At 40.0% G+C, this 20,485-nt stretch overlaps 2 protein-coding genes across 4 annotated transcripts; both read right to left on the reverse strand.

The window, feature by feature from the left end:
* Positions 1–650: 650 nt before the first annotated feature.
* LOC103413758 (protein SLOW GREEN 1, chloroplastic-like) lies at positions 651–4,097 on the reverse strand. 3 transcript variants are annotated; one of them, XM_029089564.2, is made up of 3 exons: positions 2,521–4,097; positions 1,822–1,915; positions 651–1,371 (listed from the first exon to the last, which is right to left on the reverse strand). In XM_029089564.2, exon 1 carries the CDS (start codon positions 3,702–3,704, stop codon positions 2,625–2,627), a length of 1,080 nt encoding a protein of 359 aa, XP_028945397.1. In that variant the 5' UTR covers positions 3,705–4,097; the 3' UTR covers positions 651–1,371; positions 1,822–1,915; positions 2,521–2,624. The 3 variants fall into 3 exon arrangements, with proteins under 3 accessions (XP_028945397.1, XP_028945398.1, XP_070665632.1); XM_070809531.1 differs by lacking the exon at positions 651–1,371 and adding an exon at positions 1,555–1,637; XM_029089565.2 differs by lacking the exon at positions 1,822–1,915.
* Positions 4,098–7,804: 3,707 nt separating this feature from the next.
* On the reverse strand, positions 7,805–9,108 carry LOC103423410 (uncharacterized). Its single transcript, XM_008361483.4, has 3 exons — positions 8,863–9,108; positions 8,483–8,588; positions 7,805–8,340 (listed from the first exon to the last, which is right to left on the reverse strand). The coding sequence occupies exons 1-3, from the start codon at positions 8,893–8,895 to the stop codon at positions 8,162–8,164; spliced, it is 318 nt and encodes a 105-aa protein (XP_008359705.3). The 5' UTR covers positions 8,896–9,108; the 3' UTR covers positions 7,805–8,161.
* Between the last annotated feature and the right edge of the window lie 11,377 nt (positions 9,109–20,485).

Here is a 20,485-nt window from a genome sequence, read left to right on the forward strand (position 1 = left end):
TCAGAACTATAAGAAGGGCGACCCTAAGCCAACAAGACTCCCGTCTTGCGAGGGTCGGGTGCGACACGAGGACTTCTTAGGAGGTCACCCATCCGAATACTACTCTCACCCAACTAGCTTTAACTTCAGAATTATAATAGAATTCAGTGCATGTGAGTTGGTATGATCGCTTAACTGTGAAGACTGAAAATAGTGAGAATCTGCGGGGCCCTTTAGGCATCATAACACTACGGCATTCCACTAGATGAACATGAGTGAACATGGAAATGGAGGAAATTTGCAATGACGCGTTTAGGACATTAGTAGCCGTAGGTTTTGAGAAACGAGGTAGCAAGGACTAGGACGACCACCGAAAGAGCAACCTACCACGTGTTTGCACCTCTTTGTCCATTTGCATATCTATTTGTGTCCATTTGTCTGTCTATTTGTGATTGAAGTATTTTAATTGTACAAATATCCTAATAACCATCCATTTTCATCTCTACAGTAAAAACAATCAAATTGGCAATTGGTTTCGTTTAATCATCCACATCCATCAACCGAGCGGTTCATAATAAGAATGTAGTTATTATCAAGGTCATATGTACATTAAAGATGACTAAACCATCGCCAATTTTATTAATTTTTTTGCAAAGATAATATTTAAATAATGATAAAGAAAATAACAGCTTTGTTACTACATTTATACGGTTGAAATACATTATAATGCAGTGCACTCTTGCTGATGGGCTCTGGGGCCGAAACTAAAAGAAATAGGGCCAATACAGATTTAGTCTCGTCCCTTTCATTATTCTTGTGGAAGTTTACTCAACCACGCACCTGGGATTTACCCATGACTCAAGTAGATAGTGCATTGACAACGTATGCCCACCATATTGATAAAATAAAACATACTGTATCGTCATTATAATGGAGGCCATGCGCACAACCTAGGTGCCCATGCGAGCACTATGTAACCTTGTGACATGTTTTCATCTTTTCCAAGTTGATTGCAGCTGCAAGACTTGCAGCTGCAGGTTGAGGTTTGCTATTAAGTTATACTCCATTGATATCAGCAACAGGGAGAGAGCCTGCTGCTGCTCGATCCATCCTTGATCAAATAACCGCAGTAAAAGCAAGAATGAGAGGGGGGGAAAGAGAGAGGCATTATGTTGGTTGGAAATTACCAGAATGCAGTAAGAATCTATACAAACTTTTCTATCTGCAAAACCGTCTTCATTTCTGCACCAGCTGGGTCGACATCGCGCACCGTTAACCAGAAGTTAAAAAACAGTCAGGTCAGTCCAACATCTACTTTGATTCACTTGGTAGTTCCTTAAAAACAGTTCAAATCAGAAATAATCATATGCATTCTTGCTGCCTATCTGCTCACTGCAAAACAAACAAACAAAGAAGAGCACAATAACGAAAGAGATTGTCTCTTACACCAATCCTCAGCTAATTAACCATTAACTATCACGCCCGACAGTTGTGAAGGAACAGTAAAGATTGTCTCAAGCAAGGGAATGGAAGCTCCATTAAGTAAGAAAGTATAGAGGACACATAGACTTGCAATGACATCAGAAAGAACAATATTGCAGTAGAGACAACAAAAACGTTGTGATCTAAATCTCCATTTGCTCCGGAAGAAATCCAGTCTGTAATCCATGTCAGAATATGCAACAAATTATACAAGCACAAATATAAATCATCATAATTGTCAACGATTCAACATCTCCACCGCATTACAGTATGCACATTTTGTGCATTACATAAACCAAAACAAATTCATTAACTACTACAAGTTATATTGAAACTTGAATTTCTAAGTCACGCACATACCCTTTCATGTTAAGAACATTCACATCAAGTTCAACCCCTAACGAGATGTGGAACAATCTTGAATGAAGCACAGCATGAATGGCCGCACATGATACTGAAAAATAAAACAGCACTAAGGGCTTTTTCTGAAAAGAAATTGACTGTAACTGACATCCCTACCCGATACTTGGGAACCAGGGCAGACGATGTGAAAGTTACACGAAGGATATAATTGTAGGACATGCCAAGGAAACCAATGAACTGAAATAGACTTGAAGAAGTGAAAACCAGAACTTGGGATCCAGTGCATACTATATAATTTATCATATGCACCAGAACTAGAGTCGAAAAAGTAAAACCCAGAATTTGTTGTGTATGATTAATCTAAATTGCAGGATACGGTTGTCAAAGTGTTTTCCATCAGTAAAGATTACTACAACCATTCCTGCAGCAGTCCCATTGGCAAAGAAACACTCTTACAATTAACTATATGCACCAAACAATTAGCCTTATGGGACATAGCACAGCATGCTCTTGAGCTACAAACACGTTAAACCAATACGGGATGTTATTTAGTTTAGCATCAGCACATCAACAAAAATGGTTCAACAAGATTTAAACTTCACTGATCGATGCACAGATAGCTCTACATTCTGAAAACTACTTTTGCTATGGCGACTACTGCAAAAATTACCTATAGTTTGAGTGAACACTACTAACCAAAGCATTAACCAAAAACAGAGGCAGAGAGAAACCAAGAGGCAACCACCACATTACACAAGCCAGCCACCACAATGAGCTAAAACTCAGCAACTCCAGTTCCCTCAGACGTTCGACGCTGCTGTTTCCCTCTCCATCTTCTGCCCAAAAAGCTTTGTCGCAAACATATTGTCATCGAAATACTCTTTATAAGGGTGGTTCTTTGGAACAAGCTTCCTGAACTTTTCAAACTGTTTCTCAGCCTCATTAGTCTTCCTCAACATTGTATAAATTATTCCTTGACACAGATAAGGCCTGAAGTCTCTTGGTTCTTCCCTCACAAGCTCTTGATAAAGCTTCAAAGCATCCGAATACTTCGACTCCATCACGCGAATTTGCGCAACTAACAGCTTAAAATCCCTCACATCCGACATATTCCCATCCTTCTTACACTTCACCATTGCCTCCTCCACCCTCTTCATCACACTCTTCAATTTCTCAGGTGATTGCGAAGCGGACATTACAAGGCCATGAAAGGCCTCAACTTTGAAAGGGTTTTTCGACAAAATGTCCTCAAACTCGGAGTTAGCGAGATCTACCTCACCCATGTAGCTATGAACATTGGCCTTCAGCAATTGCCACTCAAAGTCTTCGGGTTCCAGCTCGATCAAGCGCTCCAGCACCTGAATCGCTTCGGCCAGCTTGTTGGATTTGATCCTGACCTCCATTAAATTCCTCAGAGCTTCGACATCGTCTGGGTTCTGTGACAATTGCTCTTCAAGTACCCTTTCTTTCTCTTCATACGAAACGCTGTCAGCGGGAGATTCTTGTTCCACTGGCTCCACCGTGGAAGGTGCGACTGCGGTGGCGGCCATAGCGGTTCGGTGATTGAACCTCATGAAGAAGAATGCGGCGGCAGCAATGGCGGCGCAGGTCGCCTTGATGATAGGGGCGGCGAGAGGGGCCAGGGTTTTGAAAGAGGAAGTGGGTTTAGGGTTTGGGGGGTTTTGGTGAGGTGGGTGGGCGGAGGACGGTGGCGGAAGCGATGAGGATGAGGCTCTGATAGTGAGGGTGGTGAAGTTGAAGGTCGGCGATTGGCACAGAGGTCTGAAGGAAGAAAGGGGTTTTGGGAACGAGGAACAGTGGGGATTGAGCGAGAGGGTGAGGGGTTGGTGGCGGAGGTGAAGTTTGGCGAGAGACTCCATGGATTGAGAGAGAATTAGGGTTTTGTAAAACCCTGCAATGGAGGTGAGAGAAGTCGAAGAAGATGGAGGAGGAGGAAGAGAAATAGGTAACAGGGGAAAGTTCAAAAAGCTGCGAGAAAATGCCGTTTGGGCATGTTGGTCCAACAGAACAAAATTAGTCGGCAGGGAGGTGAGAAACGGTGTCGTAGGGGTCGTGGGATTGAGCTTTCAGATGGGCCTTTTATTGGGCTGGAATTTCAAAAACTTGGTATTGGGTTAAGCTTTTGTTTTTCTTTTGTTTTTGGGTTTTGAAGTGGGTTCATTAGAAACTAGCATGAGCTTTCTCTATTTTGATGTGGGCTTATTATTTTGAATAAACGATATTATTTATATATCAAAATAAGAAAGTTTACTTAGTTTTATAATGAGTTAGTAATAATGTGCTTCATATTTACCTTTGGCGTGAATCGAATTTAAGACTTCTTACTTACAAATAAAGAGGAAATCACTAGATCATAGTATTAAGTGGCGAATGTGGGCTTATTATTAGGTTTTCCTAATGCATCAAAATGGCTTGTATGGAAATATTTCTAAAATGACTGAAAGCACAATTAGAGAAAATATTTTTAGATACCAAAAGCATTTAAAATGTTTCCTGCAAGAAGCATCAGTTATGTACTTTTTATAGAAAACACGTCAAGTGTATTTTCAAAATTCACTTGCATTTTATTAAGGATTGGTTCTAAAAACTGATGCAGCACGAAGCAATGAAAGGGTTACCAGCGTAATCCCTTGTAGAACAAAGTTACTGGAGTCCACCGGTTGATAGAAATCCCAAAGGATAATTTGATTAATTGATTGAAAGATGTCTAAATGATTACAAAGCCATGGCTTAAATAAGCCTTTTACAATCTTTTGGGAAACTCAAAAGACGTAGGGAATTAAAATGAAAATAACTAACATATAATAAAGCCCTTGAAACCCCAAAAGACTACATTTATTAGTAGGCTGTTGTCTTCATAACTTTCTGCAAAAGATGGCTCAAGCCACTTTTGTGGGAGAATTAAACACCTCTTCTACGACCGCACCAGAAATGAAAGTAGCGTTCATTCAACAAGAAAGGTTCAAAACATCAACTTTCGAGATATGACCGTAGCAAATAATCTATTAACACGTGAATTACCAATTATCCAATCACTTTTCTTTATTGCTCGCCGCTTCCTTCTTTTAGTTTTGTTGCACGTGAAATAATCGGATTTCTGTCCTACATCAGATTGCTCCACTTGAAAGGAACTCGACCTCGAGTTCGTCTTGAAACGGTCTTGATAGCTAGTAGATAACTCCCTTGTTAAGAAAATAAGTTCTTCAACTTGAGAAGCCCAACTTTCCGTATACTTGGGTGGAATAATCATGAAATTAATTCCATAAATAAGATCGAAATATGGCAATTGGGAATCAAAATATTCTTCCTTACCCAATTCTCTTGTTTGGTCAACAATAGAATTTAGATCCAATTTACTAGACTCATGATTCTCCAAAGTCATGACAGATTTTGATTCACTCATACCTTGAATTTCTTGAGCCTCCACTTCTGAGTTGTCATGTTTCCGGAGATCTTCATCAACAAGATTTTCACCAAGGAAAATTACTTGTTCTTTTTCTTCCACCTCGGCCTCCACCGTTTCTTGGCATAATGATATATCATTCTCCATCACTTTAGCTTCTTTTCTAATGATTGGTTGACTCGTCTTTTCCAAATACAATTCGTATAAATCGGAAAAGAATTGCTTAACAATTAGTCGCTTCAACCAACGCCAAGTTTGGATAGGACACTTACCTTGTTGTCGCCTAGATTCTTGCATATGATCACACCATAAACCCACGTCACCATCTAAACAAGAAGCAACCATCTTCACCATCTCTCATTCCGGAATTGGTTGTGTCTTGAAAAGTTTTTCTACATCCTCAACCCACAAGAGAAAACCTTCAATGCAATCACTTCCGAAGAAAATAGGAATATCTTCAACATCAACTATATGAGATTGGCTCGAGGCAATTCCCTTTGTGCACACCACATCTATTGTAACAACCTCGCGATCAACGTCACTTAAGGTATATCTTTTCCCACGATCGATTGCCATTAGAACATAGCAAATAGGATAATCAACAATGCCAAGACGGGAGAAACCCGCTCTGGTACCAATTGATGCAGCACGAAGCAATGAAAGGGTTACCAGCGTAATCCCTTGTAGAACAAAGTTACTGGAGTCCACCAGTTGATAGAAATCCCAAAGGATAATTTGATTAATTGATTGAAAGATGTCTAAATGATAACAAAGCCATGGCTTAAATAAACCTTTTACAACCTTTTGGGAAACTCAAAAGACGTAGGGAATTAAAATGAAAATAACTAATATATAATAAAGCCCTTGAAACCCCAAAAGACTCCATTTATTAGTAGGCTGATGTCTTCATGACTTTCTGCAAAAGATGGCTCAAGCCACTTTTGTGGGAGACTTAAACACCTCTTCTACGACCGCACCAGAAATGAAAGTAGTGTTCATTCAACAAGAAAGGTTCAAAACATCAACTTTCGAGATATGACCGTAGCAAATAATCTATTAACACGTGAATTACCAATTATCCAATCACTTTTCTTTATTGCTCGCCGCTTCCTTCTTTTAGTTTTGTTGCACGTGAAATAATCGGATTTCTGTCCTACATCAAAAACAAACTCACTAAATGAGCTTTCTGCCATTTTAAAGTTTTTTTAAACAAGCCCAAATTGTGGATGTGAAAGTAAACTCTTTTTTTTTTTTTGTTTTTTTGCAACGAAACTAAAGTTCGAGTCCCATTGTAAAACCAAAAAAGCAGTAGCCTAATTTGCTAGAGCGGATGTGTTTTCAGTCATCACAACCTCCAAGCCACCACCACGACCCAGACGCCTTCAAGACACCCACCACCACAAATCAACCATAAGGACTACCACCATACCAGACCGACTCGAAACCGACCAACTTTTTTGGTTTGAACCGAATATAGGTAAACCAACCAATTCAATTCAGTATCTGTTTTGTTTTAAAGCCATATCAACCAATTCAATTCAGTATCTGTTTTGTTTTAAAGCCATATCAATACACTTTAGTCAATTATCGGTGGGGGATATCAACTCGTTTACCAAACTGAACCCACCCCAAGATTTCATTAGAAAAAAGAAAGACTATCTTCAAAGGTAATGTCAAGTAGATGAAACTTTTAAACTAAATTTGCAAATCAAATTATGTGTCATAAATAGGAAAGAAACTCGTTAATCAACACTTAAAGTAATAATTCAATTATCAACAACCACATTATTTGATTTACAAAATTTGATCTCCTTAATATTATTCGTTTTCATATCATCTGGATCGATACTTTTTATACATTTGACTGGATCCCTAACCCAATACTAATTAATTATAATATTGTGGACAAAAATCAAACATAAATTCATAGCCGTGCAGCTATGGAAAGATTCTAGTAGAATTAAAACGTCGATGTCACTCGGTCCTCCGCCGAACTCAAACGAAAAAGTAGGGTAACGACGAATTCAAATGACCCACACCCAAAATTATTGGAGAAAACAAACAAACACATCCATGCTATTAATACATATTCACACAAGAAAGAAAACGAAATAGCCCAATAACCAAAGCTGACTGAACAATAAATTTGGAGATTCGTGATTGATCAGGTAGTTAGGGCATTGCTCGTGAATTCATTGCATTGTGAGTGTAAACTTTTTTTCTGTCTCTTTAGCGTAGAATATCTCGTGAAATAAAAATGCGAAAAAAAAATGAGAAGTTATTTATGTACAATGTTTTATATTTTAGATGAAATAATTTGAATGAGAATTAAGCTTAGAAAGGAGGAAAAAAGAATTTGCAGAACTCATTGCTTTAGGTTTTTGATAGGAGGGTGCTGTGGGGTGATGCTTGCTTCTTTGGCAGCGTCTTATTGTTCCTAACCCCAGCACTGCCCTCTCATGTGTATGTTACTTTGTTGCCCCTATCGTGGACTTCCCTTGTACGTTTGGCTTTCGTCCTGGAATTATATGTTTCCAGTTCTCAAACAAAAAAAAAAAAAAAAAAAAAAAACTCATTGCTTTAGAATTTAATATGTACACATCAGTCCCGTCTGGAAATTTTTCACAAATGGGACTCATCGCGCTCTGCCATGTGTGCACGTAAGCTAACCCCAGCCACCCACGCACTCTCAAGGGTTTACAAATTACAATTCCCAACTACTATTGATGACTGCTACACGATACGTCGTATGTGCCGTCCGTATTTGCCCTTGTGTTGTGCTGGACAACTTGTTATTTTGCCTGTCGTTTTAAGCCACTTTTTTCCCTGATGTTACAGATTAATTAAGAGCAATTGAAGCCAAAAAGGCCATCTCTTATCGATCGTTTTCTGCATAAGAAACAAAGGGATCTACTACTGATCAGATTCATCGCCGCCGTCATCGGTGGTGGTGGAGTTGTCGCCCCTCTGAGAAAGATCAAAAAGCATCTTCTGGCTTCTTTGCTCTGTGACCATCTCAGAGGATCTAGCTTCCCTGCTCTTGTTGTAGGCCTCAAAGAACTCCTTGTTCTCCTTCTCTAACTCCTTCCACACTGCAGTTGATCAGTTAATCCATTAATTAGCTAACCATTCAATCCCATGCAAGGACAATTGTAACATAATATATATATATATATATATATATAGAGACAGAGAGAGAGAGAGAGAGAGAGAGAGAGAGAGAGAGAGAGAGACCTGTGGAGGTAATGATGGGTTTTATGTTTGCACGCTTAGAGAGGGCTTCCATGCACTCCTCTTTGCTCATATAAAATATGATGCACTCCTCGATTAAATGGTGCACCTAATTATATAATCATGCATGTCACCATGCCACCATTAATTTTCTTCCCCACAAGATATCGAAAAATAAAACACCGCAAAAAAAATCATTATGTACTCTTCGTGTATTTGGGAGAAAACTAAATTTTGAGAATTGCTTGTGACATTTTAGAGTGATAATAATAGCTATCAGATAATATCATTACATATTCTATATATCGAATCAAAGGTATATATCATCTTGGTGATCAAGACAAAGTAGAAAAAAAATTCATAAAAATTACAACAAGGCTTACCAAGTGAATGTATGAAGCAGAAGAGTCTCCCATGTTTATATATAAATAGCTAAAGTTCTTGCTACCCCAGCTGCAGAAGTCTTGCAGAACAACGAAGAATTTGAAAGGAGAACTGAAAAGAAGAAGGGGGAGAGTGGGAGATTTCGAGAGGCAAGAGGCAGCTGCTGGATGATCATAAAAAGTGAACAACTGATCGGTTAAAGTTAAAGAAAAATCATGAGGGTGGATCGTATAAATAAACAAATAAAAAGCGCAGGTGAGTTCTTCGGTGATGTCATATGGGAATTGGGTGTGGGGGCTCCAATGCCCACGTGGGAGGACGACGATGATTGGTGGAGAGGGGATTAGAGGAGATTCCACACGCAGCCCTTTGCTTGTCTCTTCTACGTGGCCAATGACCTACTGTCCACGTGACAAGTGGGGTCCCCCTGCCTGCACACATGTTAGTTTGTTACATAGGAAAACTAATGAAAAAGGCTTGAAAACTTTGAGTTTTAATGATAAGGACAAAATAAAGGGTAAAGTGAATAGTACCAGGATTGACTTTTTAGTGTAAAAATATGGTTTTTCGTTAAAGTGAACAGTACCGGGTGCTTTTCGTTAAAGTTCCCTTGTTACATACCTAAACCTTATACCATCGCACCTTGCGCTCCCCACGCTCATTCAGCAGGCAATCCACGCACCGGTTTCGACCTACAACCTTAACCCATACACTGTACCTCCTCCTCTCCAAGTTACCTTAGCACTTCAAGGTTCAACTTGTTCAAGCAAAGATTTCTCTGGATAAGATCTCTAGACCTCAGCACAGCTCCTCAAGGGAATGACATTTTGGATGTGTATGTTTGGTAGTCGAGCCCTTGCTTGTCTTGTGTGCTACAATAAGAGCTTGAAATTAGTTTTGAAATGTGCCTTTGTAGGACCTTAGGTATAGGCCTTGAGGTACGCAATCAAAACTAACTAAATGCTTAAGCGTGTCACTGCTATCTCATAATAGCAGATGCAGAACCATTGTGTTATGAGTCGATTACTTGCGTCCCAAGTTACTCAAACTTCTTATTATTAAAGGATTGTCACAGATGAGTTAAATATGTATTAAATTCTTTTCTTGCCTTATAAACAAGGACTTTTAGTTCATGGTCTCGTATCTTCGAATGGAGGGAGTCCATAGCCATTTTAAGTCATTTGTTTGGTACCAAATTGCTCTTTAATGAAAACATATCCATTAAGTTAACCAAATCCAGATGCAAATGAGACTCTTAAAATAGAAAAACAGGTAGAAATGACTTGAATACATGCTGAAAAGTGTATTAAATGATAGATCTACTAATTTAAAGGACAAACAAAGAGACTCGAGCAAGATTTCACCTTGTCTGACAAGGTCGAACCTCTTACAGCCACTTCTCTTTGGTTTTACAGAGGTTGTATGCTAAAAAGAGATAGTTGGTAAACAGGTTTACATGAGAGAATCAATACTACATCATTGTGAATGGTAGCAGAGCTTTTATACTAGAGAAAAAAAATAGTATTTCTAAGGAAACTATAGCTAAAATGACTGAATCTTAGTTGATTTCAGCTTGAATAGTACGAACTGGCTTGAGAGCAGAGTTTGTAAGTTTGTAAGTTTGAGTGTTTTTGTCTCTGTTTTTTCTTCTTCCTTTTATAAGCGATTTGGCTCGAGAGTCAGGACATTGCTTTTGCCCGAAAGCTCTTGGAGGGTAGTGAGTCATCAGCTTTTTACTTGTAATGCCACTGGAAAGTGTTTTTTGGCTGATAGTAGGTTAGTCTCCATCACTTGTCACTTCAGTCATAGACATGTGGCTTGTGTCTTGGCTGAGAAGGTTTTAGTTTGCTTTTGGACTCGATGTTGGGCTTCGGGCAAGTCATCCTTTAACTTGGCATCCTTGGGCTTCCCTTCATCTAAGCACAATATTCATATATTAACCCAAACAGTGCCCCCTTTAATCGTTATTGAGTCTGCAAATTGAGGCGTTAATGATGATTAAACAACCGTCGCATGCCATTTAAAATAGCCATTTGTTAACTAAACCTTTACACTAACCCATGATTTCCAACGTTAACTAACTGCCTACTATAAAACCTCCACTTAAATTCTCAGCCAAATTACCTTAGTAATCCTAATCCTTTGAATTTCCAGAATCCCCAAATTTCTCAGAATTCTTAGTCTCTAGTTCTTGCCCTTTATTCCCAATTTTCTTCTCATTTCTTTCCTAACTTGATGGCACCCAAAGCTGCTCAAAATCAATCTTCGTACGAGACTGGTGAGGGGATTGCCACCATGCGTCGCTTGCTCAACAGCCTTCATCGCCATCGGGCTGGCCTGAATACTTCTCTTTTCTTTGAGGAAGGGGAATGCACTCCCTAGGGCCTGCATGGACCTCTTAGGTTCCAATTTCTGTAGAAAACAATATGCCCAAGGCTAACTAGTTCACTCCAATTGACACAATGGGTGAATGAAATCGAGCCGATTTTCAAGAAGAAATGGATGAACAATGGCATCTATGAGCTGATAATGCTCTCAAAGGTCACGGTAGTTGCCAAGTCCGAGCTCCTGACCACAACCCTTCTTTTCTAGAATTCAGGGACCAACACTTTTGATTTTAGGATGGGTTCCATGTCCCCAACCACCCTCGACATGGCTTAAGTCTTCGGGCAGGGTCGTGGACGTTACCCACGACTGGTCCTTCCCCTCACGCGATTGCTGAAGGCTATGGCAATTCTGACTCCATCGTTCAATTGGAGTATAATTCTTCAACCTTCAAGAGATATGTGACCTCCTTTACGGCTTTATCCGATTTGCTAAGAAGAGCTTTGGCCCGACTTCCTCTTCTGCCAATAGAGATTTTGAGCACATGTATTTTCTCCTGTACTGGCTCAACAACCATATATTCCCTAACAAGTCCAAGGGAGTAAAATTGGAGTGGGTTCCCTTGGTGGAGGCCCTCCATTCTTTTAATGACGTGGCCACGAGCCCCTTCCTTCTTGCCCATCTCTACCACCTTCTGTACGAGATGACCAGAGGCGAGCCCTTTAAGACCAATCTCAACGGGCCGACCTGGATGATACAACTATGGCTCCAGTGGTACTTCCCTAAGCTTCACCTAACCTAGAATTCCCCGAAGGCGTGGCTCTTGCTCGCATCTTAGCTAAAGCTTCTCCCACCAATCATTCCACATTCTCTTGTTGGTATTTATTCAGAGTCTGCCGAACTCAGGCAGATTTGGAGTGGGGAGCCTCAGTACTTAGGAGGTATCCCTAGTTTTCCGACCAAGCCTTCCAAGATGCCTTCGGGGATGACGCTAGCTAATTTTGCAAGGAGAAATTCATCAGCTGCATCCATCCAAGGGATCTGGCATAGGGAGTCTGTAACGATCGTTATGAATGCGGGTTGTAGGTTTACCACCCCAACTTCTACGCTAGATAATTGGGGTTTAGACATGACATCCCAATGCCCTTCTTCGATTCTATTCATTGTGACACCTCCTACCGCCTTTGCTCACCCTCAGAAATTACATTTTGTGTAGCTCGACGTAGTCTTGAAATCATGAGCAAGATTGCCTGAAAGCCTGTGGCATTAAGCTTTAAATGTACTTCAACCTTCTCCACTTGGTAGGAGACCAAGTGGACCAAAAAGTATGGAAGGGGTCTTAGGGAGTCTCACGACCTTCTCTTCTGGCAACTCAGCATTAAGTCATATCCCAAGCTGAACGAGCTTGAAAGCTGGAATGAGGTGGTCCACCAAAAGAACCAGCTTCTTTTAATAGGTATCTTTTATTTTCTTGACTTGTATTTTATGATTTTTTATGAATCTGCTTTCTTATAATCCTTTCCTTGGTTACTTTAAACTTGCAGCCCAAGGTAACATCGGAAATGTGGATGTTGGGTTAGATGAAAAAGCTGCAGACGCACTTGTGCTTGAGGAAGCTGTAGCCGAAGCCACGAGACAGGGAGATGGGTCTAGCCATATTGCTGGCGATGCTAAAGACCTCTCAAAGTTGTTTGGAGATTATGAAGGTGAAGCTGAACCTATAGTCGAGACTCGGGCAACATGTTGGACAAGGGCCACAGCGGTGGAATCTTCAAAGTCCGAGCCCGAGGATCGATCTCAACCTCAGCTGTCTATACCAGGTTCGCGGACAACCCTTACGAAGAAGAGAACCAAAGCCCAAACTTCTAGAGCACCCAAATCTTCCAAGTCATCCACTGCTCCTCCAGTTGAAGCGGGCCGGAAGAAACAGAAGTCATCTAGTAAGTTAACTCTATTCTACTCTTTTTTAACAGCAATCTTTACTCAATGAGCTAATAACTTCTTTTTCCTCATAACTAGGGCCTCAAGCAACCAAGAAGCTTACTTTTGTCTCAATGGAGGAACTGTTGGGCGCGGAAATGCATCAGATGGACAATAAGCTTCTTGATTCTATCTTTGAGGAGCTACAAGTATGGCCTGCATCCTAAGTCACCCTTTTTAAGTTTACCCATTCTTTTTCTTTTGCATTAATCTTTTGCCCGATCGCTTGAAACAGGACACCAGGGAAGAAATGATCTTTCAGCCCGAGGTTTCTTCTCCTCCAGCCTGAACAATACACACTTCCCTTCCTCAGGCTAAATCTTCAAACGTATATTTCTTTCTTATTTTTGGCTTTAAGCTTGTAACTTTACCATTTCTTTTATTATTTAATGATTGAGTTCCATTCTTCTATAGACCAAGGTTGGGGAACCTGTGCCTTCAATAGGGCAAAGCTTAACCCTCATTTCTTCTACTCCCCTACCTGCATTGGTGGTGACTCCAACCTCCCAGTTCGATCCAAGGACTGGGGAGATGCTACACTTTATAGAGGACGACAGTAACTCGGTGAGTATTCTTAGTTTGAACCTTCCTGTCTTTAAGCTTTCTTCTTTACTTATATTTATCCTCTTCTTTGATTTTTTTTTAGTCTTCTCCAATACATAAGTTTCACCAACCAGCATCTGCTACATTTGGGGAGCCCATAGTCCTTAAGATCCTTGTGGTCTCCGAGGTGACTAGCCCATGGGTTTCTCAGGCTGTTATGGCAATGGAAGCACCTTACCAGTCTTTTCAAGTCCTATATCAGGTATACCAGCACTTAGACTTTTGTTTTCTATTTTGTATAGATTAACCTACTAACAATTTGTCTTTTTCTTGATATTTATAAGCCTCTGGTGAGGGCTCGGGCATCATTCATTCTTCTCAAGTAAATGAGAATGATCCCTCTCAGCCATCAAGAGAAACAACTCATCCTCCACCTCATTTCAAGGCTCCAGGCTCAACTCAGGTATATTAACTTCCCTTATCTCGTCTTCTTTTATTCTAAATTGTAGTATTTCTTTTTACTTTGTTTTCCTTGGTTTGCAACAGGGTCCTAGAAAGGGTTCAGGCCGAACTCCTCCACATTTAGTGCGCAAGGGAGATCTTCTGAGTTACTGTCATCCTCCACATTCAATTTAAACCCTTAGCTTTTGGGATAATGGGGATTCATATCCCTCGACCAAAGAAGAAAGCCAAGACTGCTGCTACCACTCCCATTCCTGCTCCTGCTCCTAAGTCTCTTCCTTTTTACCAACCGAGGCTGCCCTTTCTGCTACTACTGAAGGTGTTGGAGAAAGGCCTCTACCTTTAGCATCCATTCTTTTAACGGCATATTTGCCCAAGCTGATTAGGAAATTCGGGCAGATTAAGACCAAGTTGCATTTTCCTCCATCTTCCTCTGAGTCTCTTATTCTCCAAAATGCTCACCAAATCTTTAAGGATTGGATGAAGAGTGACTTTACTGCTTCTTTCAGCCTCAAGGTCCTCTATGATGCTAAGAAGGCCTTGACCGAGATTTACAAGGCTCGGTTACTGTCAAAGGCTCAGTACGAGTCCTTTTTCAGTTTTTTTGAGAATCTTCGGGCACTAAGGGACCAACACCAGTGGGAAGAGCGGGCATCTAATAGGATAAAGTGTTTCCATGTAAAATACATTCAGACTTCTGCCACACTTCAGCAGCTGGTAAAGGAGGGATCAACCATGGAAGAAAGGATTGCAGTGGTAAATGTTGAAATTCAAATATTGGAATGGTAACTCTCTTCTTTGAGGGTTGAAAAGATAAACCTAGCTAATCATTTTTGCAAGAAGATAGAGGAAGTGGAGAAGGTGAACTAGGAAGTTGAAGCTTCTGAAGCCTAGCTGGCCAACAACAATATGCACCTAGAAGAACCTGGTCGAATTTTTATAATCATCCAAATCTATCATTCTAGGATAGCTGCATTAGCCAAAGATGTGAAACTGTTAAATTAAAGCTTTTTGTATCATCATTCTTTTACTGAAATAAAAGACTTTTCTTCATATAATCTTGTTATCTTAGTCTTTGAAGTCCTAACTGTACTATCTAAAATTAATTCTTCTTGAAACAACTAACCCTCCTCAATATAACAATCCCTGACATCCCATAGAGTTGGATGATATTTTTTTAAAAACTTAGCATTAACTGGATGTCTCCGCAAGTTTCCTTCTAAATCTACCAAGTAATATCCTCCCTTATCCAGTACTTAATTGATAATGAAAAGACCCTCCCAATTAGGGCTTCACTTCCCAAAGCCTCTAACTTGAGCTCCTAAAGGCAGAATTGCCTTCCAAGCTAACTCTCATTCCTTGAAGGTCCTTAACTTTACCTTCTTGTTATAAGCTCAAGCAACGACTTTCGTCCCTTCTTGAATCTTGTTTAAAGCTTCAATTCAGGCTACATCTAGATCTTTAACTCCTTGACACATAGCTTGAATATATTCTTCACTATGCAGACCATATTGGTTCTGAATTCTAACTGAACTGACATTAATCTCCATAAAAAGCACAACATCTTGCCCGAAGGTGAGGGCATAAGGAGTAGTTCCAATTCCTGTCCTCTTGGAGGTTCTATAAGCCCACAAAGTGTCTCCCAATTTCTCATGCCATTTATCTGGACTACTTACCACCATTCTTTTAATGATACTCACAAAGATATTATTGCTAGCCTCTACTTTACCATTTGATTGGGGGTAGTAAGGACTAGATTGGATCATCTTTATCTTGAACTTACTTTCAAACTCCTCTATTTCCTTTGAAATAAAAGATGGCCCGCGGTCTGTAACAATTGTCTCGGGCACCCCATACCTATGTAAGATCTTAGTTTTAATGAACTTTTTTACAGCAGTTGAAGTGATAGTCTTTACAGCTGAAACCTCTACCCACTTGGTAAAATAATCTGTCGCGACAATTATAAATATGTGTCCTTTGCTAGAGGCTGGGTAAATTTTCCCAATGAAGTCCATAGCTCATCCTCTGAAGGGCCAAATGAACCACATGGTTCAAATGTACTGAGGGCACATGTTGGAGAGATCCTTGTCTTTGACATTCTTCACACCCTCAGGCATAGGCTTTGCAGTCCTTCTCCATCTCGGGCCAAAAGTAAGCATACCTTTTGAGCAACCACCTCATCTTTGTTTCAGTTTGAAGTGCTCCACAAATTCCTTCATGTATTTCAGCCATTACTCTCATTGATTCTTCTTGGCCTAGGCACTTCAACAACAATCCATCTGGAGACTTTCTTAGTAGATTCTCCTCCCATAAGATATACTTAGTTGCTTGTTGTCTATTCTTCTTACTTGTGGGGAAAGAAAGATCTTTCAAATACTGAGTAATAGGTGTTCTCCAATCTTCTATTTATGGTTCTTTAGTCATTATATCTAGGCTAAATCCTCTTTCAAGGGAGATTCCTCATTTGTGTTTCCATATCTACTTCAAACCATCTTTCTTGGATCTGTGCTCCAGATGCCAACTGTGCAATTTCATTGGCAATTGTATTTAATTCTCTGGGGATGTGATTGACTGATATTTCAGTTCCCCAATAAATCAACAATTAAGTAGCTGCCAAATAATAACTAGCCATAGTGATATGCATGTACTTGTATTCTCCATTCAACTGATTGATCATTAATTCTGAGTCACCAAAAACCTCAACTTCAGTTGCCCCTAACTCTATCAGGATTTCCAAGCCAATAATCAGTGCTTCATACTTTGCTCAATTATTGGTAGTAACTTGATAATCTAGGAGAAATGAATAGCAGTGGTGAACATCCTGGGGATCAAAGATGACAATCCCAACCCCAATAGCATGTGAGTGCAAGATCCATCAAAATACAATCTCCTATGAGTGATCCAGAGGCTGGTTACCCTCTTTATCTCTTATTGAATCCATTCCTCTTTGCCCAAGAAAGCTCTGTTTGTTGGGATCCAGAGATTGGCCACCTCTAAAGTCCTTCGGATATTGATAAGTTCATCTTGTGATTCTTGGTGCTCGACTAAAAAGTCTGTAATCGCTTGCCCCTTTATTGCTCTATGCGGTACATATTGAAAACTAAATTATGATACTGCTAGAATCCACTTCCAAATCCTTCCAATTAGCATTGGTTTTGACAGCATGTGTTTAATTACATATGTCTTAGTAATGATATGGATGTGGTAAGGCAACATATAATACCTTAACTTGCAGGCAGTGAAGTACAGAGCCAAACACAACTTCTCCACTAGGTATATCTTGTCTCTACCTTAGTAGGGATTCTACTGAGGTAATATATTGCTTGTTATTTCCCTCATTCATTGTTTTAAGCCAATAAGCTTCCTATTGACTTCTCAGAGGCAGAAATATAAAGCTTTAAAGGCTTCCCTCGCTAAGGTGGCATGAGCACTGGTAGAGATGCTAAGTAAGTTTATATTCTGTCAAATGCCTCTTGGTATGGTGGGCCCCACTCGAACTCTTCTTTATCTTTCAATCTTAACAAAGGAGTCAACGACTTAATCTTGCCAGCCAAGTTAGCAATAAATCTCCTCAAGAAGTTTATTTTTCCTAGCAGCCTTTGCAGTTGTACTTTATTGGTGGGAGGAGGTGATTCCATTATTACCCGAGCCTTGTTTTTTTCGACCTCTACTCCTCTTTAATGAACAAGGAATCCTAAGAAGTTGCCCGACCTTACCCCAAAAGCACATTTCTTAGGATTCATTTTCAATTTATGGATCCTCATCCTTGCTAAGGCTTGTCTGATGTCTACTAGGTGCTATTCTTCGGTTTTAGACTTCACCACGATGTCATCAATGTATACTTCCATGCTATGGCCAATTAAGTCATGAAAAATGGCATTCATTGCTCTTTGATAGGTTGCACCAGCGTTTTTTAGTCCGAATGGCATCACCAAGTACTCATATGCTCTAACATGTCCTGGGTATCTAAAAGTCGTTTTATGTAAATCCTCTTTAGCCATTTTTATCTGATTATAACTAGCATTTCTATTCATGAAATATAGAACTTGTGTTTTGCAACTGCATCTATGGATAGGTTAACCATAGGCATAGGGTATTCATCTTTCGGCATGGCTTCATTAATGTTTCTATAGTCAACACAACACCGAACCGCATTAGTTATAGCTTTTAATATAGGTACAATGTTGGCCAACCACTCAACATACTTGGCAGGCCTAATAAATCCAACATTGACCAACCTTTCAATCTTTTCTTTGACTTTTTCTTCGATCTCTTTTATCATCCTTCGTGGTGCTTACCTTACAGGTTTATATCCCTCTTTAATATGCATTCTATGTTCTACTAAAGTTGAATCTAAACTTGGCATTTCAGTGTAATGTCAAGCAAAACAATCTTTAAACTCGTACAGAATACTAACTATCTTTGCCTGATCTTCAGCTTCCAACAAGCCACTGATCTGTATAGGTCTTGGATCCTCCTTAGTCCCCAAATCAATGGTTTCTACGAAGTCTTGTACTTCTGGTGCTCGCCTGTCAGGTTCTGTACACAAAAATTCAACTGACTCTAGGCGTTCGGACATGTCATCGGGCCAATCCAAGTCATATATACACTCAGCCATGTGTATGGCTGCCTCTATCTCTTTCTCAAAAAACTCTTCTTCTCCTATGTTCTGGCTACTTGAAGCTGAGCCCTCTCTTTCTTGATTCCTCTCTATCCCATATACCAACAGTCTCTTGATTAATGACCTGATTGTAACTACTTGGTCATTTCTTCTTTGTTCTGACATTACCAGTGTTGGGGAGCTGGGGATATGGGGTCTATCCCAGTCTTCCCTATTGAGAAACAATCTTTGTTCCAAGAGCTTTTGGGCTGTCACCACGATGTCATCAATGTATACTTCCATGCTATGGCCAATTAAGTCATGAAAAATGGCATTCATTGCTCTTTGATAGGTTGCACCAACATTTTTTAGTCCGAATGGCATCACCAAGTACTCATATGCTCTAACATGTCCTGGGTATCTAAAAGTCGTTTTATGTAAATCCTCTTTAGCCATTTTTATCTGATTATAACTAGCATTTCCATTCATGAAATATAGAACTTGTGTTTTGCAACTGCATCTATGGATAGGTCAACCATAGGCATAGGGTATTCATCTTTCGGCATGGCTCCATTAATGTTTCTATAGTCAACACAACACCGAACCGCATTAGTTATAGCTTTTAATATAGGTACAATGTTGGCCAACCACTCAACATACTTGGCAGGCCTAATAAATCCAACATTGACCAACCTTTCAATCTTTTCTTTGACTTTTTCTTCGATCTCTTTTGTCATCCTTCGTGGTGCTTACCTTACAGGTTTATATCCCTCTTTAATTTGCATTCTATGTTCTACTAAGGTTGAATCTAAACTTGGCATTTCAGTGTAATGTCAAGCAAAACAATCTTTAAACTCGTACAGAATACTAACTATCTTTGCCTGATCTTCAGCTTCCAACAAGCCACTGATCTGTATAGGTCTTGGATCCTCCTTAGTCCCCAAATCAATGGTTTCTACGAAGTCTTGTACTTCTGGTGCTCGCCTGTCAGGTTCTGTACACAAAAATTCAACTGACTCTAGGCGTTCGGACATGTCATCGGGCCAATCCAAGTCATATATACACTCAGCCATGTGTATGGCTGCCTCTATCTCTTTCTCAAAAAACTCTTCTTCTCCTATGTTCTGGCTACTTGAAGCTGAGCCCTCTCTTTCTTGATTCCTCTCTATCCCATATACCAACAGTCTCTTGATTAATGACCTGATTGTAACTACTTGGTCATTTCTTCTTTGTTCTGACATTACCAGTGTTGGGGAGCTGGGAAGATATGGGGTCTATCCCAGTCTTCCCTATTGAGAAACAATCCTTGTTCCAAGAGCTTTTGGGCTGTCACCTTAGTTGGGCGGCCTTTCTAATCAGCTCCTAAGCACTGGAAAATCCCAACACTAGGATTATAAAAGCTGGCTTCTGCAACATTGGCTGTAAGGAGAAATAACCGTGATTTAGCCTTTACCATCTCCCAAAACCTTGGTTCTCTGGTCTTGGCTTCATGGTAAATTGCAATTTGTTGATGTAGTGTAGATGGCACAGACAAACTTTAGTGAATCCAATCCTTGCCAAGTAAAGCTCCATAAGTGGAACTACTATCCACCATAAAGAAAGCTAGCATGATTTGCTTGGATCCCAAGTCAACTTCCAAGGGCAGTATCCTATGAGTTCTGGTAATGGCTCTAGAGAAGCTGGAAACTGTTAAGTCAGTAGGAATAATATCT

This window comes from Malus domestica, chromosome 12, assembly GCF_042453785.1.
Source record: "Malus domestica chromosome 12, GDT2T_hap1".
NCBI lineage: Eukaryota > Viridiplantae > Streptophyta > Magnoliopsida > Rosales > Rosaceae > Malus > Malus domestica.

Coding starts and splice junctions, on each gene's coding strand:
- LOC103423410 (XM_008361483.4), bottom strand. CDS start 8,895: ATGGGAGACTCTTCTGCTTCATACATTCACTTG. Junction 8,589..8,862: donor CTGCTTCATACATTCACTTG/GTAAGCCTTGTT, acceptor TTATATAATTAG/GTGCACCATTTAATCGAGGA. Junction 8,341..8,482: donor ACCCATCATTACCTCCACAG/GTCTCTCTCTCT, acceptor GATCAACTGCAG/TGTGGAAGGAGTTAGAGAAG.
- LOC103413758 (XM_029089565.2), bottom strand. CDS start 3,704: ATGGAGTCTCTCGCCAAACTTCACCTCCGCCACCAACCCCTCACCCTC.